This window comes from Meleagris gallopavo, chromosome 2, assembly GCF_905368555.1.
Source record: "Meleagris gallopavo chromosome 2, MGAL_WU_HG_1.1, whole genome shotgun sequence".
NCBI classification, from domain to species: Eukaryota; Metazoa; Chordata; class Aves; order Galliformes; family Phasianidae; genus Meleagris; species Meleagris gallopavo.
Window position 1 is genome coordinate 334,381 of NC_139405.1, and position 19,508 is coordinate 353,888.

Genomic DNA, 19,508 nt, shown 5'->3' on the forward strand with positions numbered 1-19,508 from the left:
ACTACCTGTATATTAAATAACGTTTGAACATTTTTCTGTTTTAAATTACTTAAATAATACTTCACTCATTAAAAATATTGCATGGAAGATGGTCCATGAAAGTTTTGTGACATAAAATAAAGCCTAATTTCACTGTATATTAAGTTTTCTGAAGCAGAAATCTGGTATGCAATTTCAGATGAAAGTTTTATTCAAAACCAAATAACTTGTTTCTAGTCTCGCCACCTATGTCAATTTTATAAGATTAATAAAAAAGTAAAACATGAACGCTAGAATAAGTGGAGATAAGGAATTACCTTTTTGTTGTTCGAGTTTTGGCAGACTATTTTGCAGTTCTGTGCATGCAAACACTTTTCTCAGATGGAATAAATTCCTGCCCTGGTAACAAAAATACTGAGAGTTCTAAATGGATTCCACATGATAAAATATAGAGTGGAGCTCATGCAAGGACATTCTTGTATATTGCTGTCAGAAAACTAAAAACAATCAGGAAAAATTGAAGGTATGTCAAAGAGAGGAGACATGATCATAGTTGGAAAGAAACACATACGAAACCATTCTCATGACAGCTTTGCTTTGCGTGATAGAATGGGTACTATCAGATGACAGTCTACTTCCCTCCCATCATGCTATTACTGCATTTTAATGCTTTTCTTTTTTTTGCTTTGCACATATGCACATGCACAAGAGATGCTTTTGCTGAGTTGTGAAATATAAAATAATAGTAAACACTTTACTGAAGTGCTGTTAAAAGCTAGATGAATTTTGGCAAACTTAAAATAATGATGCATTTCATGAAAGTAGATGGTGATTTCAGAGGGAAACCACAGGCCAGAAGTAACAATCAGTGTAAAACCTAAAAAATAAGGTGATGTTTTGGATAGACTCTTTAGGCTACATGTTACCTGTTATGCAAATACACTTAAAAATGACATTTCTGAGATAGTGATATCTATACTAATGGGAAACTTTTAAATTCTTAAATGCTGTCCAGCTTGATTTTATTCCCTTTGTTCAGAGTAATGTCTGATTTTATGTAATGTTATTTCCTTGCAACTATATATTTCTAGTAGACTGATCCTGTCTAGTTCGATAATGCTATCTTCACTGTAATCAATGGTTTAAATCTGTATGTGGATACAGCAGAATTAAGATACAAATACAGGTAATCAGTTGATTTAGAGATTAAATAATAAGGGATTAGAAGTAATTAAAATGTTAACTTCTGAAGTTAGCAGAAATTTTTCTTTACAAATTATTCGGAATGGTTTAAAGTCTCTAAAAATATTAAGGGATTGAATGAAATAGATAAAAATGGCAATTTTTATTTTTATGCATTACAGGCAGCCAATCCTTTTTTCAAATTGTTGACTATGCTAATGGAATTTGCTGGTGGACCCCCAGGAATGCCACCTTTTGCTTCTTACATTCTGCAGAGGATTTGGGAGGTACAACCTGTTTTAAAAAAAATAAAAAAATTAGGAGCTGAATTGTCTTGCTTACTTTTTTTTTATGTACATGAAAGGGTTTTACATTTCACTCTCATCCTTCTTTGCATCAATTCATGAACTTTTCAAGAGCCTTTTTCTTTCAGAGAAACAGCAACGGTTTATAAATGTTAAGTTCTACTCTAACCGTTACTGTTGTTTTAATCGCGTTCTGGTTAGCTGGTATTTCAGGTTAACTTTTAGTTTAATGAGAAATGAATGCATAATAAGGGTCTGGATTGCTTCTGAGCAAATTCCACTAATTTTTATGAATTATAGCTTTAGAAAGACTGTAAGCTGGTTTGAGGACTATTCTTAGTTGTTTTCTTTTTTGCCCGATATGTGCTGGTTAATTGAATATCAGGTTGACATTTTTTGTTCTTTGTAAAATAGTGATGAATTGTCTAACATAAAAAATAAGTGCTAATTGGAATCTAATGAATAATTACTGTGGTGTTGGAGCATTCGCACTCACACTTCTAAAGAGAAAGTTAAAAAATTTCTAACTGGCACGAGTTAATTGAGAAATAAAAAAATAGATCAGGAATTAAAGCTTTAGCTCCAGTTAAACTGCTGTTTGAGTTTACTTATTACAGTCTGAAGACTACAAGGGGAAAGCTATCGAACATTCTTTCTCTTTTAAAACTTAAAGGAAAAAAAAAAGAGGAGATTGCTCCTGATAAACTTATTTTTTAATGTTGAATAAAATTTTAGAAGCAGAGTGTCGATCTTGTTACCTGCTTACATTCTTCAGGTGGATTGTAGTAGTTGGGAGCTTTGGCAATGCAGTTACTTACTGCCTGTGTTTTCTTAGGAGATCCTTTTTTCTTATTTGGGTAGCTATACCTTAAAGTTAACAGAAAACAGTTTTTAAAATGTCTTTAAAATAAAAGAACTTGGTTTATTAGCTTGATAATACATCAGTAAATTTCCAACCTTGTAGAACTAGAAAGGCACAGGAAATTATGTTATGTTTGTAAGGCTCTTGTAATTGAACAACAGCACTCCATGGGCTTTGCATTACCTGTGAAAAACAACAGGTGAATGTACTCCTTCAAGTTGTGTAGTCAGATAACGAGTAACGGCATAAAGCCAAATCAACTGATTTGTGTACCGTTTATATTCTTCCCATGTAACTTCAGTAAAAATACTGATTCGGTATTAAAGCTTTGTGTTATCTTACTGTTATTTTAAATCTTTTTTATCTGTTTGTAAAAAGAAGATTTTTAAAAGTGCTTAACATTTCAACATTTAAAGGTCTTAAAATGTACAGAATGTAGAGGAACTACCTGCACTTGATTTTCAAAAGCTCTGAACATGATTCAGAAGTGCAGAGCACACTGAAATTTAACAAGGGTTTTCTTTGTCTGCCATAGTCCTAGCATGTGGCATGTACTTCAGTAGCTCTACTTAGTTTTAAAAAAGACTTTGTGAGTCATGATAGCTATTTTTAGTTTTTTCTTAATAGAATTAATAAATATTACTAAGGTTAACGTGTTCCTCTTGATTTTTCCGTTGTTCTTTCAGGTCATTGAATACAACCCATCTCAGTGCCTGGATTGGCTGGCTGTGCAAACACCTCGAAATAAACTAGCACACAGCTGGGTGCTACAAAACATGGAAAACTGGGTTGAACGTTTTCTTTTGGCACATAACTATCCTAGAGTGAGAACTTGTAAGTTAATTTAAATTAAAGAAAAAATTGTGCTGTTGTTGCAAGTTATTACGCATATGGTGTTCTTGTGACAAATTAAATATATGATCTTGTGCTTGTATTTTCTTCATCTTTCCAATTGTTTTACAGTTGCTCTATTTTTTAAAGTATTGCTATAACTGTGCCTCATCAAAAGGCAGCTATTATAGACTGAAGCCGTATTTCTATTTCATTAATTAAAAAGTACATTGGTAGGTTCTTTATCTTATGTAATTAATCCATGTGTCCAGGAAAACCCAGTGAAGAAAAACAACTAAGCAAAGTTGTTCTCTGTAGTTTGCATCACATAGTTGCATTGTAGGCAGGGATAGTGCTTGCTCTTCTTTCAGCTATCACAAAATAATCTTTAATTGAATTGAGTCCTTTGGATCAAAAATAAGTTTTTGCTTCTGCCCAGCTCTAACATGTACTGCCTCTGTAAGTTGTTGTGCCGGGATCATGCTGCCAGCATTTGTCACGTTCAAATGCTGAGCCTTTCCTGTGTCTAACTTCTGTTGTAAAGAAGATTTGATAGTAATAAGCCACACTAAACTTCAATACTGTTTCTGTGGTTGAAGGAGATGTGGAATCTTGGAGGTGCAGCTTTGCAACAGCTTCAGTCAAGCAGTAGGAAATAGTCATAGAAAGCATCTCTGTGCATTTCTGTGATGGAATGCATTGTGTTACAATAGTTAGAATCAAGCAGCAGACAAATATAGGCTGAGTAGGACTGAAAGCTAACTCAACACCTCTTTTAACTTGCTGTGTCCCTAGTCTTATCTGCTGTTTTGTTCATCTCTAGTGGAAATATTGTCACACCAGATTCTGTAAAATACTCTAAAATCTGTGAATGGGGCAGACAATATAATTTAACTTCTGTTTAAATGGCTGTTAAGCATTTGCATCATTTTTGAAAGTGTAACACCTCTGTTTTTATTTGAAGCTGCAGCCTATCTCTTGGTGTCGCTTATTCCAAGCAATTCCTTCCGTCAGATGTTCCGATCAACCCGCTCTTTGCACATCCCTACACGTGATCTGCCTCTTAGTCCAGATACTACAGTAGTTCTTCATCAAGTCTACAATGTGCTTCTTGGCCTTCTTTCAAGAGCTAAGTTATATGTTGATGCTGCTGTTCATGGCACAACAAAACTCGTGCCCTACTTCAGTTTTATGACATACTGCTTGATCTCAAAAACTGAGAAACTCATGTTTTCTACTTACTTCATGGATTTATGGAACCTTTTCCAGCCTAAACTTTCTGAGCCAGCTATAGCCACCAACCACAATAAACAGGCTTTGTTGTCTTTTTGGTATAACGTCTGTGTTGACTGTCCAGAGAATGTGCGCCTTATTGTACAGAACCCTGTGGTGACAAAGAACATTGCCTTCAATTACATCCTTGCTGACCACGATGATCAGGATGTAGTGCTCTTCAACCGTGGGATGCTGCCTGCCTACTATGGCATCCTGCGTCTCTGCTGTGAGCAGTCCCCTGCGTTCACGAGGCAGTTGGCTTCTCACCAGAACATCCAGTGGGCCTTCAAGAATCTCACACCACATGCCAGTCAGTACCCAGGAGTAAGTAGATCAGTGCCAAAAAGTGTAATTTTATTGTCGATGTTTCCTCCTTTACAGAACGTCTCCTTTATTGAAGGAGTTAAAAAGATGTATGAATATATTCAGTGGAAAAAATATTCTATTTTTATTTATTGGTTTGTGTTTAGATCTGATTACTGTACTGTTGGGGAGGGATTGTTTTGGATTTTTTCCTTTTTCCTTGCTGTATAGTAGTCGGAGAGCAGATGTTTTTTCTGGAAGCAGCCACTGATGTTTCCAGAAAATTCTGTCTAGTTGTAGGAAACAGGGAAAGACCTTTTAAGTGGTCTTACATTGTAACATGCTGAGTTGGAGGAATTCCCAGCAAGCTTTTTGATTGCTTTCAGTTTCTGGTACATGGCCAAGATTTGATGGCCTGGTGGTGCCTTTTGTAAAGTGTTGGTACTCTGTGAGCTCTGCTACCTCCGCAATGTTATATCACAGTAAAAGTAGATGCTATTTGGTCAATGTGTCATTGTGGGAAGCCAAGCTTAGAAATTTTTTAAGAGGGAAAGCATGCAGTTTTCTATGACTGCTTATTTAGTACAGCTTTAGGATCATTTAGTGGTGTGCGAGGTTAGAAAAAAAATCTGGAGATTTTCTTCCCTGCATAGGGGAGGAGGATATATGGAATCTTCTACACTGAACTTCACTCTAGTTCAGCTCTCTGACTACAGGTGTACTGTAGCAGTTGTGTAAATAGTCTTACTGTTTTTGCTATTTGCATCTATGTCAGGAGGGACTTAAGTTACTTTGGCATGTTTAGTGTTTTCCATGCACATAAAAATAGCAGTTTCTTCAACCCTGTTGTTTGGAATTTGACATCATCAGAGTTTATGTGTAATTGTGCTGCAAAAGAATGACCTTAAACTGCCCAAGAGAAGACAGGAAGATTGAGCATTTGGATCAAGATTTCTCAAATACTTTTGTTTATGCATATGTAGCAGTGAGCTGTTAGAAAGCATCAAAGCATCCATTCAAGGTTCAGAAAGATTTATCTCAAGTATCTATGTCATAATGCACATAGTGAATAGTGAAGACTAAAACCAAACCACATTGAACATAGATAAGAGATCTACAGCTTCTATGTCAGAATTTTAGATTTTAGGTACTATTTAGCTTTAATTATCTAAGTTTAAAATGTCTGCTGATTTTCTAACAGGTTAAAATTTTATCCCGTCTACAGTCATTTTAAATACATTATTTAAATGTTATTTTAGGTTTTATTTATTAATTAATAGGAGTAATACAGAGGAATTTAAAAATTAGATATAAACCGTAATATACTGAGAGAGATGTCACTAACTTAACATTTTTGTGTTTCAGGCAGTCGAAGAACTGTTTAACCTCATGCAACTTTTTGTAGCTCAGAGACCAGACATGAGAGAGGAGGAGATAGAAGACATAAAGCAGTTTAAGAAAACCACCATAAGCTGTTATCTGCGCTGCTTGGATGGACGATCTTGTTGGACTACTTTAATAAGGTATGCCAGTATTGAAGTTGTGGCATAGTTTGAATAAGAATGGTATTTTGTAGAATGTGAAGTACAATAAAACTTAGTAGGTCATTTTATACTTCTTTTAATTTTAAGGTTACTTTTATTCAGAAGTAAACAACCGGATCGAATTACATTTTTTTCCAAAATCCAAAGTTGTGGATGTAATGTATTTTAGAAGGTTTCAGCATCTAAAAATTCAGAAACTAAACAAACACTTGCAATAAGCAGATATAAATAAGATATATAGAAGATATGTACAATAAACAAGATATATATTGCTATGGTTCAAAAAGAATCTCCGTAACAAAACTACTAGAGCCCTTAGGAGAAAAAATCATTTAATTGCTGTAAGTCAGCATATAAGCTGAAATTCCATTCTCAGTTTACCATTATTTGTCTAGATTGACAAAACAGTAATTTCATTTGCCATTGGTAACATTTGTTATTTTGGAGCAGAAAAGTTATTTAGAAATTGTATTTGTGGGACGGAATTTTATTGTTCAAATCTCCAATAGTTTTGGGTTTTTTTTCTAGTATATCTTATTATTATCTAGTATATCTTATTATCTAGTACATCTGAAACAGCTGCTTGGGATTGTTTTTCTTCAGTGTAACTGCAAATTGTCCAGGTATGTAGGTCAGGTACTGGGGTTTCAAATACAACAGCTGATATATTGATACAGCTGTGTAAAAAGGAAGATGGCCTCTGTCACTTGAAAGGTTTACGTAGGTCATCTGTCACAGGACGCAATCAGATTTTCCCAAATGCACTGCTGAGATGAATGACTCATTCTTTGTGCATAATCCTGTCAGAGATGAGCACGATAATTCTAAGCATAAGAATATGTATAAGAATTTACAAGAATATTGCAAGAATATCTCAATGTTTGCTTTTTTCTCCTAGTGCCTTCAGAATATTATTGGAGTCTGATGAAGACAGGCTTCTTGTTGTGTTTAACAGAGGATTGATTCTGATGACTGAGGTATTTTTGTTATTAATTTTAATAAACAGCTCACTTTTTTTTTACCAATCCAATACATCATTCCTATCTCAGCATTCACTTTAAATTGTTTTAGTGTGGTATCATCTAAAGTGCAGATGAAATATGTGGATGAATTACTGACGTGTAAAACCTTAAGATTTTTAGGCTCGTAGGAAGGATAAAAGATTTACCAGGCATGCCTGACCTATAATGTACAAATTTAAATGAGTAAATTTGAGGCAACAAAGATCTTCATATTAGATAAAGATAAGAGCTTACTAGATCAGTGATTTGGTAGGGTAATTATAAAAAAAATAGCTTAAATAGGAAAGATGAGCAAGAAATAGTAAGGCTGATATGTCAGATGTGTAGAGCACTTGCTCTGAAGTTCACAGTGGAGAGTAAATTAGGAGCTATTGTAGTTTAGTCTAGTTTAGTCTACTATAGATCACAAACCAGTAAAGGAAATGAATGAGGTCTTTTGTAAATTGGGAGTAAAAAGAGATGTTAGAATACAGAAATAAGAGCTTATACCATTCTCAGATGGCAATTGCAAATAATAATTTTGAACAAGCCTTGAGGCACTTTTGAGGCAATTCTCTTCAGGTTCCCTATACCTGTTCTGCTTCTGTTTGCAGGAAGGAGTGGTTAAAGAATGCATAATCTAGATTTCTTTAAGATGAAACTAAACTTAAAACATCTGTTTTTGGAGCACACAGTATATTACAGTGTAAATGGATATTTGGTCCGTGATCAGATCAGAGTTGGTTCAAAATAGAGGATTGATAATATAATGACATCCTGAAATGGGTACAGCTGGATGTCAAGCCTCCCCCCACCAAAAGTTTCATTCTACAAAGCTATTTGTACTGTTCTGCACTAATGTAGGAGAAGCCTAAAAGACACTTCTGAACTGTTAGTGGCTAGTTTTCGAAGATACGATAAAAATGAGAAAAAAAAATGTTGCTTACTCAGGTGGTTTTGGTGTGTTTTTTTCCCTCTTGAGGTGAGTGAAAGAGCTTGGAATCTGTTCAGTGCTTCCATTATTGAATTTGCTCATGGATTAGAAAGTGTTTATGAAACTGGCAACACAAAATGGGCAGGGATGTTAGGTAGTTGCTAACTAACAGGAGTACAGGAGTAAAATTCTGGATAATCCAGATGTGTTGGAGAAACACAGTAAAAATAAGATGACATTTATTCTTGGCAGACTGCTATCATTAGGAATAAAACAGCTCCCCAATGAGAACAAGCTGAGAGAGCTGGGGCTGTTTAGCCTGGAAAAGAGAAGGCTCTAGGGAGACCTTGATAACAGCCTTTCACTATCTAAAAGGGGGCTGTAAGAAAGAACAGAACAGACTTTATAGGCAGGGTCTTTTGTGGCAGGACAAGAGGAGATGGTTTCAAACTGAAAGAGGGGCAATTTAGATTGGATAGAAGGAAGAAGTTTTCTACAGTAAGGGTGGTGAGGTACTGGAACTGGTTGCCCAGAGAGGTGGTGGAAGCTGTGTCTCTGCAGACATTCAAGGCCAGGCTGGATGGGGCTCTAAGCACCTGATTGACCTGTAGATGTTTCCTTTTTATTCCAGGAGAGTGTGACTGGGTGACCTTTTAGGGTGCTGGAACGATTCTGTGATAATAAACTGATATAAATGCATGGTAGAAAACAACTGGGTAGGAGGTAGTTTAAGCTGTACAGGTAAATGAAGTATTGTAATAGATTGCTACAGAAAGGGTTCAGCCAGCACAAGTGGAAGTCTCCAGATGTTCTTCAAGCAAACATTTGTAGTGAAGGATATGAAGACATTCAGTCTGCCTTAACGCATGTGGGTAGATTAGGTGATGCTTTGAGATTGGTTCTTCTTAACCTTTTGGTGTCACTACTTTGTGTTTTCTCAATCACACAATAGAAGAAGCTGGAATTACCAAATCAGAAGTGGCACAAATGAAGACACTGCAGTACTATCTGAAAATTCATTTTTCCCAAGCTTCTTACAAATAAGTGTTTTAACTAGCTATAGTTAGTTTCCCTGGAATATGTTCCTTTCTGTCCTGTAAACATTTGCATTTCATAAACTTGGGATAAAATTATAGGAACTGAGTTATAACTTGGTTTGTTTCTGAAACTCATAAGTAGACTAAAGTACTCATGTACAAACACAGCTTACCTTGATTAACTTTGATTCCTAGAAACAATTGATATTCAGTTTATAAAAAATGTGTAATACAAAGTGTCCCTTGTAAGGGGACATTATAATTGCTAGAAATTGAGTTGCTTTATGACTTGAAACTATGACTTGAAAGTCCCAGGCCTTACCTCTTCCCTTGTTCACTGAAGATGTTTTGCATCATGAAAGTTACTGCAAACATTTATCATGTCCAGAGAAGTTTTCCATTCTAGCGAGGTGTACAATCAATAGGCGTACAGAGGTTAGGCTAAGTAGGATTATCATAGTGGAAAGACAATAAATGGAAAATGCTCACTGATGCTGTAGGCTCACAATAAACTCCACAAGGAGCAATCTCCAGAAAGAGATCCTTCCTTAGTGGCAGTCAGCCCTTAAATAGGAGCTAGGGGAGGAGCTAGGGGAGGTGCAGCCAGGCTCTACCCCTTCCTGTAGTACAGGGGAATTGCCTTCACCTGAGCTCCTGTGGCTGACTCATTGCTTGCCTCAGGTGGTCAATCAGAGGTTCAGGCCGTGATCATCAGTACCCATACATAGGGTTTGCCATGTATCTTATCATTATAATACAAAAATGTCAAGTTTTTTTGCATTATGGGGAATGAGATTGTTTCTTTCTTCAAAATACCCCCAACAAATTAAATAACACTACTTACATTTCGTGCTAGAATTGTTGTGCTACTGGGAAATTGGTTTTCCTTTCCAATGTTTCTGTAAAACGCCCAGAAGATATTTTTGTTAGAAAAAAGCTAAGTAATTCATCTAACATATGTACAGTCGTATGAGCATTAAGTCCTTAAACAGTACTTGGAAAAATGACTAGCATCTGTATCAGTCTTGTAGATTGTTTCCTGTTTTTTGCCAAAAATTTGTATACCCATGCCTTTCTTTATAGGTTTCTAATATCACTTGGTATCACTTGGCAAAAAGATAAAGCTTATAGATATGTAAAAATATTTTATCTCAAGTTATGTTTTGTTTATTGTGCTTTAGATAGATTTTTGGTTTTGAAAAGTTCGTCGTTATGTTATGTCAAAGATGATTGTAGTCTGCATAACTCTCACTAATATAAAGCTTTTAGGTTGAAGTTAGATTTGTGTATAATCAATGGATATACAGATGGTATGGTATATCCAGGAGCTTGGCTGATGTAATTGTTATATTGGAGTAAGGAAAGAAAGTCACTCACCCTATCCTGGGCTCGCAAGATGAACTCCAATGGAGCAGATCTCCAGAGAGATCCTTCCCCACTGGCAGTCAGCTCTTCAATGGCTCTAGGAGAGGTGCAGCCAGGCTCCACCCCTTCCTGCAGCACAGGTGATTTGCCTTCACCTGTGCTCCCGTGACTGACTCATTGCTCGCCTCAGGTGATCAATCAGAGGTTCAGGCCGTGATTCAGCAGCCCCATACAGGTGTGGAATGTTTATAAATGGGTATCTGTAGGAGTTGCTTTGGGTGTCATAAAACTGCTCTCTTGAGCAGAGATGAAGGATATGGAGGTGGTTGTTATGGTAAATTTTACCAGGTCAGTGTCCCTCTGGCATGCATGTGTGAAACATTGTATATGACTCTGTTTTTTGGTTAGGTGGGAAAAACACAGTTCAGCCTTACGACCAAGAACAAGTTTCAGTTTAATCTCCATGGATTACTTACAGTTCATTCTTACAAATACTGTATGTCCTAAGAATCATATTTAGTTGTCATAAAAGACCCGGTCATTTCTCTCCATCCCTCACTCCTTCTTTCTCTGTCACATTCTCTCCTTCCTTCTTTCTCTAACTTTAGTATAAAAGGATTCTTCAGATTTTTTTTCATAGTACACATGCTAATTGTGTAAAAAATGTTGGTCTTGTTTTAAACGTTATGTTTCTAGTAACTTTTGATTACATTTGACATTGATACTTTGATATCTTGTACATGAAATAAATGTAAAAGTGGTGTTTGTATGATAGAAATGATAATAATGTGTTGTTTGGCAACGTGAAGTTGTGCATTTTTTCTTTTAGTCATTTAACACATTACACATGATGTACCACGAGGCTACAGCTTGCCACGTGACTGGAGACCTGGTAGAACTTCTGTCTATATTCCTTTCAGTTCTTAAATCGACACGTCCATATCTTCAAAGAAAAGGTTTGGTTACAACTCTTTAAATGTTTATGTTTTTTGTCTACTAATTAGTTTTTGTTACTCAAAACCTCGTATTCTATCTTGCTCAGTATTGGTGTTTAAATTTAAACTTTCCATACATGTGATTACTAAACTGTTACTTATTAAATTACTTTTTACATAATCTGAAACAAGATTTAGTTTGAGATTTATTAGATTTCTAGAATGAGGAAAAAGTAACGTTAGAAGAAAAAAGACAAATTCTTCAGCAGTAAAATTCCGTACTTCATTTATAGATCTCTCATGAAATTAAATAAGCAGATTTCTGTGTTTTTTGCATTCACAGATGTGAAGCAAGCTCTCATTCAGTGGCAGGAGCGAATTGAATTTGCCCATAAACTTTTAACTTTGCTAAATTCCTACAGTCCTCCAGAACTTAGAAATGCTTGTATTGGTAAGTCATAATATTATGCCTGCAGTTAGGAAGGACCTGTTTTATGTAGTTATCTGATTTGAAATTTAAATTCTGTTTTTGCAAGTGCACATGCTTATTAGATACTCTGTAGATTTGAATTCTTGATATTATCGTTGACAATGTATCATTGTTGCCATCATTCCAATAATAAATAATTCTGTTTTCATTAGGCTGCAGTTAATATTCATACATTGCTATGTGTGCAGACTCATCGTGAGAGGCAAATTTGCAAACCTGACTTAGTTAAAAGTCAGATGCACAATTAAGGAATAACTCGATAACTCAAGTCAGTTTAGAATCAAATCCTAGATCTTTCATTAAAATTCTAATACTAACTTAAGATCTCAGAAGGGCACGTGCTGACCAAGCACGTCATCTGCATTACAACTTTAGCATCTACTTTTATGATCCATTTTCTGTAAAGTATAATTTAAATAAAGTTTAAGAACTTGTAACAGTGAATGGATTAGCTTTCTAAAATTGTATACATAGATGTTGTATGTAACGTGTCTGGTTTGTGCTTGAAAGCCTATTCCAGAAGCTTTTTTGGAAACAGATTTTCAAAATAAATTTTAATGGATGCAGTCTGCATTTTTTTGGCATACTAACGATGACCCAAAATCTTGTCCACATTAAACTTTATTTGTGTGATCTGCATGCATTTTCCCATTATTTTGAGTGCCTTTCTAATTGTCCTTCTGACTGCTGCTGGTTACATTTTCCAGGTATCAAACCTGATATGTTAAAGAAGAAGGAAAGAGGGTAATTTTATTGAGCTTCTACTTTCTGCAAGCTGGCACCCCTCTCATTGGTTGTACATTCACTGTTGAGCAGGTTTTTCTACAGTTGGCAGAGGTGAAGGGAGTCCTGACTAATTCAGGTCTATTCACTTCGCGTGTTGTTCACAGTAAAGCTACCTCCACAGTGCACACTAGCAAAAGAGAGATGAAAGAGTGAAAATGCATGAGCCATAAGTTAAACTGTTTTCTGTTAAGAAATAACAATATATAATAGAAAAAACCTTTTTGTTTGTAGATGTCCTCAAGGAGCTTGTACTTTTAAGTCCTCATGATTTCCTACATACTCTGGTTCCATTTCTACAGCACAATCATTGTACATACCACCACAGTAATATCCCAAGTACGTATTTCAGTGATTGTATTTTGAAGTTCTGTTAAACTGTTATTACTCTGTCATGTTCCTTATTGATGTTAGATATTGACCTTTTCATATCTATTTTATCCTACCTTGTACTACAGTGTCTCTTGGACCTTATTTTCCATGTCGTGAAAACTTGAAATTAATAGGGGGAAAAAGCAATATTCGTCCTCCACGTCCTGAGCTCAATATGTGCCTCTTGCCTACTATGGTAGAAGCCAGCAAGGTATGTAAGCATAGTCTTTACAATAGCTATTTTTCAGTTATTTTTCCTTTTTATAAAGTATCGTAAGAATCCACTAGCATATTATTTTCATTTTCTTTGTAAACAAAGCATAATTCTTCTTCAAGATGTGTTGTCCTCATATACTCCATTCTAGATGTGCACTCCAGAAACACCATTTTCCTGCCTTTGGTGATACACGGCTTCATTATTCCAGATATGATAAGAGTTGAAACCTTGTATTCAAGGTAAAAACTACCCAAAAAAAAAAAAAAAAAAAAAAAAAGGCCACATTTGATAGTTTTCCAGTCTGTTTGTAGCATTTATAAAGAAAATTCAGGAACAGCCCAGGCATTGGTCCAAATGGGTTTGAAACTATGTCAAGGTTTATTAACAGTTAAGTAGATCCTCCACATTTCATTAAGGGTCCATTCCAAGAGGACTGAAGCACAATCTACTAATTGTTTGGGTAAAATACCAGTACTTGACATACATAGGGCAGTTTTATAGTGCTTTGAATCTTTTCTACTTTCCCTTCTGTGGGCTTCCCTTCTGGGATGCCAGCTCTGGTGGGGTGACATCATAGTCACTTGCCATCTCCTTATATTACAGTTGAACAGTGGTGGGATTCAGCTTGCCAGACTTTGACTATCTAAAGATTGTTGTTCTGCCCTTCCTGCGGCTAATGGAGAAGAATTGGTACCATCAGGAGGTTGATCCTTCATGTATTAGGCACTTGAGCCTGGACAGCAGAGAATATTCAAATGAGTAGATTTTAGGTAGCTAAAGTCAAGTAAAATGAATCCCACCCTTTAATGAATATGTATGGACAACCATTTGAAGAAGGAAAGCTGGTTACTCGCTGTAAGGTAACCGTAGTTCTTCAAGATGCTTTGTCCACACAGATTGTGATCTTCCTCCTGTGCTAATGCAGAGCCCTAGGGGAATTCTTATCGGTGAAGGATTGAGTGGTGGTTGAAGCCGCCATACCCCTTATGCCCTCAGGTACAGTGGTCGCAAGGACACACTGAGTGCAGGCACTGCCCCAGTGGACACTGCTATTCAGAAAGAATCCAGTCTCCTGCACATGGGGTGTGTGTGCACGTAGATGGGAATCTGTGTGGGCAACACATTTCGAAGAAGCACGGTTACTGTAGGGTAAGTAACCCTTCTTTTTTAAAGCTTTCAAAATGATGCTTTGTGTATTTGTGCACCATCAAATTTACTGTATGTTCTTTAAAAAAATGCATAGAACAGGAAATTACTTGTGTTTTTCCATCTCATATCCAGCATCAGTGGATACAACAGAAAATAATGTAAATATTTGAACTGAAAAGTCATATGACACAGTATTTCACAAGTCATACTTAATCCATATACAGTAAGAACTGGAAGGTTTGTGAGCCTCTAGAACCCCATCGCAATTATGTTTACCTGTTGTTTTTTTTGTTGCATGCTATTTTTAATTTGTTCATTTTGTAAAAGATTGCATTTTTGTTTGCTTGAATGTTTGAGATTTCCTTTTGGTTATCTGGTCTACAGAAGCCCATTTTGAGTACATACATCCAAAATATTTTAAATACTGGCATACAAAGCCTTTGGCATGTTTACCATTTGGTTTGGGATTTTCCTGAAAATACTGCTTTGAGAGCTTGTGAAGCTTTGTCTTGTGCAGAAGTCAGAATTTTCTCATAGTAACTGACAAATTATGATTTACAAAGTAGTAGTGTATATATTTAGGTATCTGGATATGATATGAAATTACTGTATTCTCATTCTCTTCAAGGTAAGGTATTCATGCAGCTTTGCATCTTCTCAGTTAGTTTATTCAGAATCCTACATTTTTACTGCCAGGGAACATTATGTGCCATCCCTGTGCCATTCTCGCCATTATGCTTAATAAGGACACAGTGGTGAGACACATCTGGACTGAGTTAGACTTGAAAATCTCCGTACTGTATTCCTGTAGTATTTGATGACATGTTTTAGGGCAAGAAGTGCAGGGAAATTAGACTAGGTGCTTGGAAAATCTGGTAGTGGCTGAGCTGCTTACACAGTTTAAATGAAGTTCTCTTAAATCTCCAGGGAAAAGATGATGTTTATGATCGTATGCTGCTAGACTACTTCTTTTCTTATCATCAATTCATCCATCTACTATGCCGAGTTGCAATCAGCTGTGAAAAGTTTACTGAAACATTAGTTAAAATGAGTAAGTATGAAAGTTAAGCAGCTTAAGGGTGTTGGTTTTTTTTGTTGTGATAACTGTGAGCACTTCTCCAGCAAGTTTTGCATTCAGTATTCTTAAGAAGTAGCTGCGCTTGTGGAACCTGCTGTATTAATTACTGTAGAAATCAGTTTCCCATAATCTACCAAACAGTATAATGCAGTACATTCTTACCCACATGTCTGTCATGCTTCAGGCTTCTGCAGAAGGGACATGTGACAGTCAGTGAGAATTTATTCTACTTGTAAATTTGGTTTCACACAGACTCACTGAAGCTAGTTGTTCTGCCAATTTAAATGGCTTTGTGTCAGCTCCCAAATCCTCATCACCTCTGCCAGACAATGTAATTTCTGGCAATTATTATTTGTCTGCTCAGGAGCATGTGAGACCATTTATACTGTCACTGATAGCATTGGTTCTGTAGTAAAACGTGGGTTTGTTTATCTTACTCCTTCTGGGAGTAACACTCCTTTTGGGGTTAACATCACAACAGTTAACCCAAATTTGTGACCATCCAGTCATTTGTCATTTGTACCTGAAAACATAGATATTGTTTAAGCTCCACAACTAAATATTACCAATATGTGGGATTTTTTCCTGTCACAGTGTAAACCTAGTATTTAACATGTGTTAGCAAAGGTGTTGCTGGCTTTATCTGAATTGCTCCAAGCATTCTGCCTGTGTCACTGCAGAAGAGCATCCTGCCATGAACTGCCCATTAAATGCATGTGTTACTTTGAAGGCACATCATGGTGGGTTTTCTGTTATCTTTTCCCACCAATTGACCCCAAGATAGGCTCCGCTTTCCAGCATGGTAGGTGCAGATGCAGAAACATTGCAATCACACAAATACAGTTACTGCATAGATAAACATTTTAGGAGCTGTCTCTTTAATTCAGTTATTAAAATCAGGTGTCTAGCCAGATTTCCTTCTGAGGTCACTCAAGAGAAGTAGATTCTATCCAAGAAAAAGCATTCTACTAATTCTGAGACACCTTAAGCAGCATGAACCACCTTCCAGAGATGCCTCCTTGCTTTTTCTGTTGAAGCCAAGTAGCTAGCTAAGATTAAAATTAAATGCCAAACTTTTTGATAAAAGGATACAAAATTAATTTACCTTCAAAGAAGAATGGTAGTAGAATGTTCTTTTGATCCCCAAATCACCAACTGTCATACTATTCTGATTGTAACTCTTGCGTTATTGTTTACTGTAGGTTGTGTTAGTTAAAACAATTCACTGGAAATATGTCTCTTTGCTATTGGTGCTTGGGAAATAATAACACTTAAAAACTTATGTGCTATCTTTGAGATAATTTAAAACTTTTTGAATGTTGTAGCTGTCCAGCTGAATACATAAAAAGACTTGAAAGTAATGGATATAGTGAGTAACTTTAAAAATAATGAAAAAATCTGGTTACAAATGCAAAACTAAAGCCAGCTCTGTTACTTTATTTTTACATTTCCCAGAAGTACTAAAGGGATGCATATATTTATTAAAGATACTGTAAAAACTTCACAGACCAGAGGTCTTTCTAATTATATATTAAACAAAAAACTTAGAATGTAGTCATAGCAAATGTTATGGCACTTTGTTACTTTTCATATAAGTTAGTAGAACTTCTGGAATAAATATTATGGAATAATAGAAGATGAACTTGTCGTTATTCACAAAGTAACTTTTATTTTCTCAAAATTTCAGGTGTTCTTGTTGCATATGAAGGTTTACCACTTCATCTTGCATTATTCCCCAAACTTTGGACTGAGCTTTGTCAGACTCAGGTAAGTGTCAGTGTATTGGAGAACTAACAGGATGAAAATAAAAGCAAAATACAACAACTGTGAAACAAATTTTAACCTGTACATCTTAACCAGTGGGTATTGCTTAGTCATTCAAAATATTAAATAGTAATTCTGTTTTGCAGAAGAATACCCCTTCTTGTGTTATCTGACATCTGATAAAACTAAATGAATGAAGTATAAAAGTGTAGCAAATTGTAGTATGCCCTAGCTACTGCAAAAACTTAGGCAGTGTATATGATAGTACAGTAATGCAGTAACGCTACATAATGGTAGTAGTCTCTACAGTGTAGAGACATTACTTTAGCCTTCTTCTGTGAATTTCCAGCTTTTTATGTCTTATAAACACAATTATGATTGAATGAAAATGGAGAGATCTCTACGTCTGAGGTCTTCCTTCTGGAATAGAACATAATGTGATTGTGTGATAATATGCCCTCTTTTGCAGCTTTGCAAGAGGATGCTGTAGTTGACTCAGGTTAGGAGACACTGGCCCTTCAATTACATCCTGGTCGTGATAAACCTGCATTCCTTCAGAATAAACTTCATAAAAGGAAAATGTGAAATAATTGACAGCACTTAATTTGTACAATTTACTCATAACTGATAGAAATACTTTTATCATCAGTAAAATTCCTCCAGTATGAATTAAAAACATCCGTGGGCCTGGTTATATTTCTCCACCTAAACTACTGAAGATTGTGCTGCTGCAGGGATTTACTTCAGTAATGACTCAGAAGTTTGCTTTCTTTCTTTACCAGTCTGCAATGTCAAAGAACAGTGTAAAGCTCCTCTGTGAAGATCCAGTTTTTGCAGAATATATAAAATGTATTTTAATGGATGAAAGGACTTTCCTTAACAACAACATTGTATACACCTTTTTGACGCATTTTCTTCTTAAGGTAAGTGATCTTTTAGTGGAAGCTCCAGGAATTGTAGTCTGGTGTATGTTCTTTCAGCTTAAGATACTGTTTTCACAATTTCATTTTTTGTGGCTTAAAAGAATCTGTTCTTTTACAGGTCCAAGGGCAGGTGTTTTCTGAAGCAAACTGTGCCAATTTAATCAATACTCTGATTACAAATCTAATAAATCAGTATCAAAGCCTAGAATCTGATTTCAGCAGCCAGAGAGTTGAAATCTCCAAAGCAAGCTCTGCTTTAAATGGGGTGAGTCTTTTCTAAGCCATTCAGTTATCAGCATCATTTAGGAGGCAGCTTACTTTCTGTGGAAGCTCTTCAGTACCATTTGTCATCTTATAAAGAGATAGGCATGGTTAGTTCAGTTGTCTGGCTGGAAGAATTAATTTCTATTAATGGAGTATGGAAATGTGCTTGCATGCATTGTCTCAGTGTGCACAGAGTGCACGCTTGAGTCTCCAAGCAGATTGTGGGGATCATGAGACTTGAAAGATGGGCTAATAGCAGGAAAAAGAACAACGAAGTGCAGGAATCACTGGTATGTTTTAACCCAGCAATGCTTACCATTATTATTATTATTATTATTATTATTAGTGACTGAGAAATTTTAGTAGCTGTATGTTTACAGTTTGATCTTTTGGATGTTCAGCACATCTTGAAGCCTCTACTTACTTGCAGTCTTTTTTTAGCGTTGATCAAAAGATTTGAAATAAGGCTGATTAAGGTTGTTTATTTTTTTTTAGGACCTCCGAGCACTTGCCTTGCTGCTTTCAGTGCATACTCCTAAACAGCTCAATTCAGCCCTGATTCCGACTTTACAAGAACTTTTAAACAAGTGTAGAGCATGTCAACAACAGAGGAATTCACTACAAGAACAAGAAGCCAAAGAAAGAAAAATTAAAGGTTTGCCTTCTGTAATGGTTTCAGTCAAACAGTGCTCTGATTTTACGAAGTTTTACAAAACTAACATAACGCATGGCTTTCTTACCACAGAAATCAAGCCATTTCTTGGTTCCTGTCCCTAACACTACACAAGAAATACTGTATTGTTATGGGGCTAAGACAGTTATATGAATTGTTGTTAAGAAAATAGGTATTTGTTGAAATATACTGTGTTTAATACAGAAAAGGGGGGGGGGAGGAGGGAAAGTGAAAGGAATGTC

The 19,508-nt window shown here is 35.9% G+C and overlaps 1 protein-coding gene across 5 annotated transcripts in view; it reads left to right on the plus strand.

The window, feature by feature from the left end:
- The window catches only part of USP34 (ubiquitin specific peptidase 34), a 130,996-nt gene that overhangs the window by 106,594 nt on the left and 4,894 nt on the right, over window positions 1-19,508 (plus strand). For 4 of the 5 annotated variants that reach the window (XM_085218452.1, XM_085218453.1, XM_085218455.1 and 1 more), the window contains 15 exons: window positions 1,344-1,448; window positions 3,015-3,162; window positions 4,124-4,758; window positions 6,103-6,260; window positions 7,180-7,258; window positions 11,448-11,574; window positions 11,897-12,004; window positions 13,061-13,165; window positions 13,285-13,409; window positions 14,412-14,564; window positions 15,492-15,615; window positions 17,330-17,409; window positions 18,189-18,329; window positions 18,448-18,594; window positions 19,089-19,248. In XM_085218452.1, the coding sequence (XP_085074578.1) occupies window positions 1,344-1,448; window positions 3,015-3,162; window positions 4,124-4,758; window positions 6,103-6,260; window positions 7,180-7,258; window positions 11,448-11,574; window positions 11,897-12,004; window positions 13,061-13,165; window positions 13,285-13,409; window positions 14,412-14,564; window positions 15,492-15,615; window positions 17,330-17,409; window positions 18,189-18,329; window positions 18,448-18,594; window positions 19,089-19,248 (2,395 nt within the window). The remainder of the gene's footprint in view (window positions 1-1,343; window positions 1,449-3,014; window positions 3,163-4,123; window positions 4,759-6,102; window positions 6,261-7,179; window positions 7,259-11,447; window positions 11,575-11,896; window positions 12,005-13,060; window positions 13,166-13,284; window positions 13,410-14,411; window positions 14,565-15,491; window positions 15,616-17,329; window positions 17,410-18,188; window positions 18,330-18,447; window positions 18,595-19,088; window positions 19,249-19,508) is intronic. The other variant, XM_085218454.1, reaches the window with a different exon arrangement.